The sequence below is a fragment of the Triticum urartu genome, chromosome 7A, assembly GCF_056163025.1.
Source record: "Triticum urartu cultivar PI428250 chromosome 7A, HENAU_Tu73, whole genome shotgun sequence".
In the NCBI taxonomy this organism is placed as follows: domain Eukaryota; kingdom Viridiplantae; phylum Streptophyta; class Magnoliopsida; order Poales; family Poaceae; genus Triticum; species Triticum urartu.
In genome coordinates, this window is record NC_141879.1 from 59,919,968 (window position 1) to 59,930,131 (window position 10,164).

The following is a 10,164-nucleotide window of genomic DNA, read 5'->3' on the forward strand; positions in this document are numbered from 1 at the left end:
GACAAGTTCTACCTTTTACATACTCGGCAGTAGTTATATGACATTTTGCTGAGCTCCCGATAAAAAGAACTCGACAATATTAATGATTGTCGACCCAGTCAACCGAGTCCATTCGTCGAGGGTGGAACTCGGCAAATGCGCTGCTGAGTTCCCTTGAAACTCGGCAAAGTAGGTGATTACAGTAATGACATGAAGACAAGAACGATCTGAAAGGGGCAAGGATAAACTGACAAAAAAACATGTTGTACTATGCAAGGCTTCCTCGGGAAGAAAGCAGTTAGCGACCTCATGGCGAGGCATCAAAATTCTAATGCAAGATGAGGGGAAAAACCTTGGCGTACTATGCAAGGAGGAACATGGGCACTGCGAAACCTATAACACTGTAAGGGTATTCAATTGGGGTCCAACTGTAAGCCGATCTTGGCACATGACTAGGTCGTACGTACAGAAGAACAGTGCAGAAAAGAAATGAAGGGGAAAAACTTGTTTGTTCTACCTCTTGCAGTTTTATTCTACTCTCCGTTCTTGATTTAATTCAAAATTTGTGCAGCTATGTGTGTTGGCTCATGTCACGATCTCTCGATGGCAAGGGGTGTGACAGTTGGTATCATATTTGGGATGCTCTCGGAGGAAGGTCAGGCTTGTTGCCGGCCGAGTTGGCCACTCCCTTAAAATCCCATGTTGACCACTTTGTTTGCGATGGTGGTGTGGCGGTTGTTTCCCTCTAGAACACCACGAACGACATTTGTTTGTGGCCGGGGGGGGGGGGGGGTTATTCGGCTACAGGTTGGGCGTCCCGTGTGGTTGTTCATGATTATCTGTGTGTGTATGAATTTCTAGCGGTGTAACTCGAACGGCATAGCTCATGGAGGCGAAGGGCGTCAATTTTTTCACGTGTTTCAAGAAATGTTTTATTCACGTTTTGGAAAAAAAATCACAACTAAAAAACATTGTTTGGAACCATGTTTTTTAAAATTTGTTCACAATTCAAAAAAAGGAATTTAAAACTTGTTCACAATTCAAAAACCTATTCAGAATTTGAAATTTGTTTGCGATTTTGAGAAATGTTCACATTTTCATAAAATCTTCACGCTTTTCAAAAAAATTCACTTAAAAAAATCATAATTCAAAAACATTGTTCTGAATTCAAAAACAAATCACATGGCAATTTTAGTTGACGCTAGGTGGCAAGTTTAATTGTTAAGACATGATAACTTTGTCCCAGTTCGTTTCTTTTTTGTCAGAAAATTGTCATATTTGACAACCTCGCGTGAACTAAAGTTGCCATGAAAAACTTTTGGGTTGTCGTGCTTAAAATCCGAACGTTCGGGATTTATCATTTCCGTATAATTTTTAAAAAGATTTTTAAAATATGTAGCTTCTCAAATCGGTGTTTTGGGGGTGAAAACCCCGACTAAAACCTAAGGAAAAAAAATAGAATTTTGGTCTCGTATAAAGTGGGCCGGCCCATTTGGGCGAAATCTCCTCTCGTCCGTCACCCACCTTGAAATACTCCGGCTTGGCGCCCGAACATAACCGACAACCAACAGCTTTGGCTTCTCCCCTTCTTCCCCTCGCCGGAGCGCCAAGAAACCAAGAACCCATCCTCCCCACCTCCCTCTCCCCCTCTTCGCCGTGCAGGGCCCCGACGCCTTTGCTCTCCAGCGGTCCAACACCGACGACCGATGGAGCACTTCGTCGAGGGCCAGCACGTGCGGCTGCGGAGCACCTTGCTCGGCAGGTACCTCCACGCCAACGAGGACGGAGATAGCATATCCCTCCAGGACCGCCGGGCGTCGGTGAACTCGGCTTGGGTAGTCGAGTTACACAACCTGGATGATTATGGCCCGCACGTGCTCCTCTGCAGCGCCGCCTACGGCCGCTACCTCGCCGCCACGGATGCGCGGGCGCTGGTCGGCCGCGGGCTCCGCGTCAAGCAGCGCAACTACGATGATATGGATTCGGATGGCGACGTCGAGCAGGACGATCCGGAGATGAATGCCCTTCTATGGCGCGTATTCCGGATGCAGGGCAGAGACGGCGTGCACCTTCGCAACGTCAACGGGGGATGTCTCCTCACCACTGAAGTGCTCGGCCACTACCGTGGCAATGGTGTCAGCGCCGAGGACACCCAGGTCATCAGCACGATGATGAACTGGGTCGTGGAGCCCATCCCCGCCATGGCGATTCCGCCTGAACTTCCGGCAAAGGTGAGTCCGCCATGCCATGTCCGCTTCTTGATTCTTCCCGAATTTGCGCGAATTTGGTTCTTGGATAGTTGAATTTGCACGAAGATGCATCGGAATTTGATTGCAAATCGTGTAAATTTCGATTGCTTGGGATGGGAGCGATTCTTTGATGTGATGATGGTTCTTTCATTCTTTGCAACCCAACTCCAACTGCAGGTTACCCTCCCCGTCGCCACGTTGACATCGCGGGAGATCGAATATGTGTGGCTGAACGCCGACGAGGATAGCGTTACCGATGGTTGGTACCCATTCGATGGGAGGTCCTTGCTCCGCCTCAGCACCAAGCTGGCCCTGCATCTGTCCGTGGAGTCGGGCATGGAGGGCATCCCCGACATCGTCATATGCCTCCCTGCCCGCAGTGTCCGCCTTCTCCCACTCGTCGTCGACCTGCCCAGCAGCGAGCAGGACTTCCGCGTCGTCGTTGTCAACGCCGGCTCGCCTGGTGAGAAGCCATAAACTTCTCCTTTGGCTTCAGTTGTTCGGATATTTTGATTCTCAATTCAGTTGACTGCCAATTTGCCTCTCCTCTGCTGGAGTACTCTGCTAGTCTAAAAATTATGAGAATTTACTGAAACCGGTCTAGTCTGAAACTTTTGCTGATCTGTTTTAGTTAATTACGAGTTCTGACTTGGTAATGGTCTCAAGACTCTGAATAATTTTAGGATTGTAGACATCGTGACAGTTGCTAAAATCCACACTGAAACTTGATATGGAGAGTATTGCTTTCCATTCTGCTCTGCTTTGATTCAGATGATCCAGTTATTCTGTTTAATACCATATATGTGCCGGTAGCTAGCTAGTGGAATACTTGGGAACTTGAAAACCCAAACCAGTTTAGTCTGCCTAGTTCAGTTTCACAGAGAAGATAAATATTTCTGTTTTTTAGCCTACTGTAATTGTTTCGAGTAACGCGTGGACAAAATTCAGGTTCTGTTCCACAGCACATTCTCTACATTGTTTTGAGGTTTTGTACATCATCTTTCTTTTTGATCTTGTGTTATCTGAACCTGTTGCAGTACCTATGACACATGATGCCTAACTGCTTATCTATTTTTCTGCTAATTCAGCCCACGCGGCACTGCGGTACGCGGATGTCGATGCAGAGTAGATAGAAACCAGAGCCAGGACCTCTTGAAGTCGCCTTCCTGTCCACCTCTCCAGAAGCAGCGTCGCCTCGGACACGATGACATTAGAACCCAGTTCCTTTTGTTTAGATATGGGTTCATGAAAATCCAGCAGTTTCTTGTGTTTCTGCTAGCTAAACTTGCTTTCCTCAACTGACAGTAGGGCAAGTATTTGCTCTGGCATCGCGGTTCTAAAATCCTGAAACTGTTCGAAAAATGGTGCGTGACATATATTTGTCTGTAATGAGTTGACAATGGCCAGTCCTTCAACATTGCTAGCAGCATTTTTTTTCTTAGATGAAGCACAGATGTGGTGGTCCTTGCAATGAGTTGAGCACTTGAGTTTTGTTGTTCTGCTTAGAGTTTTAGTTCATCAGCAGACTGAATTTTGTGTTTTGACAGAGATCGAATTCTGAACATTTTGTGTTTTAACCTTGAGTTTTGTGTTTTTCTTTTTTATATTCTTGTCTAAACTTGTTGCAGCACCAGTTACGCATGAAAACCCAAACCAGTCCAAGAGTTTTATGCTAATTCAGCCCACATGGTGCTGCGGTATGCGGATGTCGATGCAGAGTAGAGAGACACCGCCCTAGAAGTCGCCTTCCTGTCCACCTCTTCAGAAGTGTCACCGCCTCGGACGCGATGACATTAGAATCCAGTTCCTTTCGTTGAGATGTGGATTCAGAAAAACTCAGCATGCAGTCTTGAGTTTCTGCTTAGCTAGGCTTGGTTTCTTCTTCTGACAGTATATGAAACTATTGCAGAGGCCGGGGGTTTTAACCTCCTTTTCTAAAAAAAAGACAGTATATGAAACTATTAGCTTTGCCATCACGATTCTGAAATTCTGAAACTGTTTGACCATGACACTTGCCATTAGTCTGTAAAAATGCGTCGACAATGGCCACTACTTGAACTTTGCTAGCTGCATCTCTGTTAGATGGTGTCGCTACAGATGTGGTGGTTCTTGCACTAAGTGGGAACTTGAGTTCTGTTGTTTTGCTTAAAGTTTCAGTCTATCAGCAGGGAGTAAATATATATTTTTTACACCAACAGAAACTAAATTTGTTGACAGATATCGAATTCTGAACATGGCGATGCTAATGTGCCCGGACACGACTTGCTGCATTTTGCTGGGATATTTTTTGAACAAAATTCAGATCGTATCCCACAATGCTGTAATAATACTTGTTTCTGCACATTCACACGACGACATTTTTCTTCTCTTGTTACATTGACGGACACTGAAAACGTTGCAGAGTCACTAAAATGCACTCCCTCTGTAAACAAATCTAAACCCTCCTACATTTCTTTAAGGAGGGAGTATGTTTTTGGATTGTTTTCATTCTTTTTGTGAAAGGGAGGCAAACCCCGGTGTCTGAAATGTATATCTCGCGTACAAGACGAATTCCACTAATCTTGCATCAAAAATAAGAGAGGAAGAGAAAGTTGGAATTACTCATTGTCACGATTTCATCCAAATTGAACAGTCTTCAGTGAAAATGGTTGTCCATTTGCAATTCCGCACCTGCTTTGGTTAACATTGTTTTTGTATGAACCTTGCGTCCGGAAGGATTTGTACAGTGAACAGAAAGGGGATGTAGCTCAGCTGGTAGAGCGCTCGCTTAGCATGCGAGAGGTATGGGGATCGATACCCCACTTCTCCACATTTTTTTTCTACAATTCTCTGTAAAGAAAAACTAACTTGATTCTTGACTTCACTTTTGCAAAATCCAAATCTCCCAAACACGCGAAAAATCCTTCTAGACATAAAAGTAAAAACAAAAACATGCGCACAAATATAACTTTTCTGCAAGCCAAAGCAGTGCAACATTCTGAACATGGCAGCGTGCCTGGTGTGCCGTCCTTTGTATGCTCGATTTAGCATATCCCGTGCCTGGTGTGCCTTTCCTTGAGCAATAATCAGGTTGTATCCCCATAATACTGTAAGAATAATAGTTTCTGTACTTCTCCAATATCTGCTTTTTGTTTTGTTTTGTTTTTGCACATATGTACTGTACAAATTCTTCTCCATAATACTGTAAGAATAATAGTTTCCTTGAGCAATAATCAGGTTGTATCCAAATTCTTCTGCATTTGGTTCATTCAGTCGCCAAATCTCGGCAATGCAGTATCAACATCAGGACACAATTACAGCATTGCAGTAAAAAGACCGGCTGTTATCTACACCAGTGGGCTTCTGCTACCGTATCCATCAGTAAATTCAGTTCCTCAAATGCTGGGCTCAAGGGATCAAACGTGAGATATAGCCATGAGGAATCGAGAAAGAGGAGGTGCTCCTCTGTTTCTCACATTTTTCTGGTACCTAGTGCCCGCCAGCAGTAGCTCATGCCGCTCGGGTTTCTCTGGTCACTTAGGACGTATTTGGTTGCCGTTTGCTACAGGGCTTGCATCGCATACACTTCTCAAACCAGCCTGGTTTAGCAAAAACAGGCTCTAATACGCCATCTGCCAGTTGTTTAGTTGCCTGCATCTAGTGTCCCTGCATTAGGTAATACCCAAGTGCATTTTGTTTGGTTGCCTACATTGGCCCGAGCGGCACATGAACACGGCGTTTGGTTGCATACGGCGTACATGTTGTGCTTACCTTGTACCCTAGTTGGTGAGCTTACCCACACCTAGCACACCAACGCCACAGCATAGCAATGGCGATGAACTGGGCAAAGATGATGAAGTTCTTCATCTTCGGCCCAAACTGGCGATCCACCTTGACACCTCTAACCTTGCAATTGTCAACAGTGCTATCGTGCCTTTACACCCACTCGGAGTAAGCTTGTTTTGCTGCCTACCTAGCCTTGAACCCTCTATGTGTGTTGTTGCTATATGATGCCACATATGCACTGGCTTCTTCCCATGAACTATAAACCCCTGGGACCTTACCGATGAACACAACATACCACTTGCCCTAGCAATGCACAAGAGCAAGAGTTGAAGCAGCAAATCAATGGAGCACACAAGTAGCAAGTAAAGTAGCACACAAACAACAATGGAGCAGAAGAGAAGTAAAACATGCATGATCATACGACATAGCAAGTTCTTCCGAGCACTACCTTGGTGTATAGGGATCGATACCCCACTTCTCCACATTTTTTCTACAATTCTCTGTAAAGAAAAACTAACTTGATTTTTGACTTCACTTTTGCAAACTCCAAATCTCCCAAACACGCGAAAAATCCTTCTAGACATAAAAGCAAAAACAAAAACATGCGCACAAATATATCTTTTCTGCAAGCCAAAACAGTGCAACATTCTGAACATGGCTGCGTGCCTGGTGTGTCATCCTTTGTATGCTCGATTTAGCATATCCCATGCCTAGTGTGCCTTTCCTTGAGCAATAATCAGGTTGTATCCCCATAATACTGTAAGAATAATAGTTTCTGTACTTCTCCAATATCTGCTTTTTGTTTTGTTTTGTTTTTGCACATATGTACTATACAAATTCTTCTCCATAATACTGTAAGAATAATAGTTTCCTTGAGCAATAATCAGGTTGTATCCAAATTCTTCTGCATTTGGTTCATTCAGTCGCCAAATCTCGGCAATGCAGTATCAACATCAGGACACAATTACAGCATTGCAGTAAAAAGACCGGCTGTTATCTACACCAGTGGGCTTCTGCTACCGTATCCATCAGTAAATTCAGTTCCTCAAATGCTGGGCTCAAGGGATCAAACGTGAGATATAGCCATGAGGAATCGAGAAAGAGGAGGTGCTCCTCTGTTTCTCACATTTTTCTGGTACCTAGTGCTCGCCAGCAGTAGCTCATGCCGCTCGGGTTTCTCTGGTCACTTAGGACGTATTTGGTTGCCGTTTGCTACAGGGCTTGCATCGCATACACTTCTCAAACCAGCCTGGTTTAGCAAAAACAGGCTCTAATACGCCATCTGCCAGTTGTTTAGTTGCCTGCATCTAGTGTCCCTGCATTAGGTAATACCCAAATGCATTTTGTTTGGTTGCCTGCATTGGCCTGAGCGGCACATGAACACGGCGTTTGGTTGCATACGGCGTACATGTTGTGCTTACCTTGTACCCTAGTTGGTGAGCTTACCCACACCTAGCACACCAACGCCACAGCATAGCAATGGCGATGAACTGGGCAAAGATGATGAAGTTCTTCATCTTCGGCCCAAACTGGCGATCCACCTTGACACCTCTAACCTTGCAATTGTCAACAGTGCTATCGTGCCTTTACACCCACTCGGAGTAAGCTTGTTTTGCTGCCTACCTAGCCTTGAACCCTCTATGTGTGTTGTTGCTATACGATGCCACATATGCACTGGCTTCTTCCCATGAACTATAAACCCCTGGGACCTTACCGATGAACACAGCACACCACTTGCCCTAGCAATGCACAAGAGCAAGAGTTGAAGCAGCAAATCAATGGAGCACACAAGTAGCAAGTAAAGTAGCACACAAACAACAATGGAGCAGAAGAGAAGTAAAACATGCATGATCATACGACATAGCAAGTTCTTCCGAGCACTACCTTGGTGTATAGGGATCGATACCCCACTTCTCCACATTTTTTTCTACAATTCTCTGTAAAGAAAAACTAACTTGATTTTTGACTTCACTTTTGCAAACTCCAAATCTCCCAAACACGCGAAAAATCGTTCTAGACATAAAAGCAAAAACAAAAACATGCGCACAAATATATCTTTTCTGCAAGCCAAAATAGTGCAACATTCTGAACATGGCTGCGTGCCTGGTGTGTCATCCTTTGTATGCTCGATTTAGCATATCCCATGCCTAGTGTGCCTTTCCTTGAGCAATAATCAGGTTGTATCCCCATAATACTGTAAGAATAATAGTTTCTGTACTTCTCCAATATCTGCTTTTTGTTTTGTTTTGTTTTTGCACATATGTACTGTACAAATTCTTCTCCATAATACTGTAAGAACAATAGTTTCCTTGAGCAATAATCAGGTTGTATCCAAATTCTTCTGCATTTGGTTCATTCAGTCGCCAAATCTCGGCAATGCAGTATCAACATCAGGACAGAATTACAGCATTGCAGTAAAAAGACCGGCTGTTATCTACACCAGTGGGCTTCTGCTACCGTATCCATCAGTAAATTCATTTCCTCAAATGCTGGGCTCAAGGGATCAAACGTGAGATATAGCCATGAGGAATCGAGAAAGAGGAGGTGCTCCTCTGTTTCTCACATTTTTCTGGTACCTAGTGCCCGCCAGCAGTAGCTCATGCCGCTCGGGTTTCTCTGGTCACTTAGGACGTATTTGGTTGCCGTTTGCTACAGGGCTTGCATCGCATACACTTCTCAAACCAGTCTGGTTTAGCAAAAACAGGCTCTAATACGCCATCTGCCAGTTGTTTAGTTGCCTGCATCTAGTGTCCCTGCATTAGGTAATACCCAAGTGCATTTTGTTTGGTTGCCTGCATTGGCCCGAGCGGCACATGAACACGGCGTTTGGTTGCATACGGCGTACATGTTGTGCTTACCCTGTACCCTAGTTGGTGAGCTTACCCACACCTAGCACACCAACACCACAGCATAGCAATGGCGATGAGCTGGGCGACGATGATGAAGTTCTTCATCTTCGGCCCAAACTGGCGATCCACCTTGACACCTCTAACCTTGCAATTGTCAACAGTGCTGTCGTGCTTTTACACCCACTCGGAGTAAGCTTGTTTTGCTGCCTGCCTAGCCTTGAACCCTCTATGTGTGTTGTTGCTATACGATGCCACATATGCACTGGCTTCTTCCCATGAACTATAAACCCCTGGGACCTTACCGATGAACACGGCATACCACTTGCCCTAGCAATGCACAAGAGCAAGAGTTGAAGCAGCAAATCAATGGAGCACACAAGTAGCAAGTAAGGTAGCACACAAACAACAATGGAGCAGAAGAGAAGTAAAACATGCATGATCATACGGCATAGCAAGTTCTTCCTAGCACTACCTTGGTGTTAACCTACCACCACATTCAAAAGAGGGTGTTGTCCTACCACCGCAAGTTCACCATCAGCGTGAGGGGCTAGTATATACCACCTCACCAAAATATACAGACCATCAAATAGTTTTTGAGCCCTAGCTACACAAAATGTACGTCGTCATCGTCATCGTCATCGTCGTCGCCACCGCCACCGTCGTCGGGGATCATGCAGACTCATAAATTTGCTGATTCACAGTTTTCGCAGCAACACCTCTAGATGCATCGTCTCTGTTTCCATTTTGTTCCCTCTAATAAACCTGGTAAATATGCAAATTCAAGTCATCCATGTCTGCATCAAGACTTGTAGCTCACATGGTGGCGGTTTTACCTGCGAAAAGCCGAAAACTGCTGTAACTTGACCAGTTAAGTTTCTTTCTGGAGTTCTTGCAAGAGCAGATGGACAATCCAGATTTTTCAGTAATTTCAGTCTTTGTTTTGTGTGTTCACTAGAGATGGGAATATTTGGTGTAGAGGAATTTATATGAAAAAGTCTTCAATTCATCCAGCTGATTATAACGCACGCGTCCGCCGCCTGGTGCACCGTCCGATCGGCCGCGTGATTCGGTAGTGCTACCGCGCATGGCATGTTTTTCTTTTTCATGTGCATGGTCCCTTGGGCATAGCTAGTTTAAGGACAATGCTTGGTTTTCAACAGGTGGATCTTTCGCGCGTCCGCCTCCTCCTCCTCTTTACGACACGTGTCCTGCATGAGTTCCTCCAGTACTATTTCTCATGGTTTTGTGCGACCCCTGTTTTCTACAACATCATCTGTGTTACAAAAATTTCTTCCGCAACAACACCTATGTTAGTACAAAAA

At 44.8% G+C, this 10,164-nt stretch overlaps 1 protein-coding gene and 1 non-coding gene across 2 annotated transcripts; both read left to right on the top strand.

Moving 5' to 3' along the window:
* The first annotated feature begins 1,685 nt into the window (after positions 1-1,685).
* On the top strand, positions 1,686-3,357 carry LOC147957750 (uncharacterized). Its single transcript, XM_087535784.1, has 3 exons — positions 1,686-2,210; positions 2,406-2,691; positions 3,317-3,357. The coding sequence occupies exons 1-3, from the start codon at positions 1,686-1,688 to the stop codon at positions 3,355-3,357; spliced, it is 852 nt and encodes a 283-aa protein (XP_087391910.1).
* Positions 3,358-4,964: 1,607 nt separating this feature from the next.
* Positions 4,965-5,037, top strand: TRNAA-AGC (transfer RNA alanine (anticodon AGC)). Its single transcript has one exon. It is a non-coding gene; the product is annotated as a tRNA-Ala (tRNA).
* Positions 5,038-10,164: the final 5,127 nt, after the last annotated feature.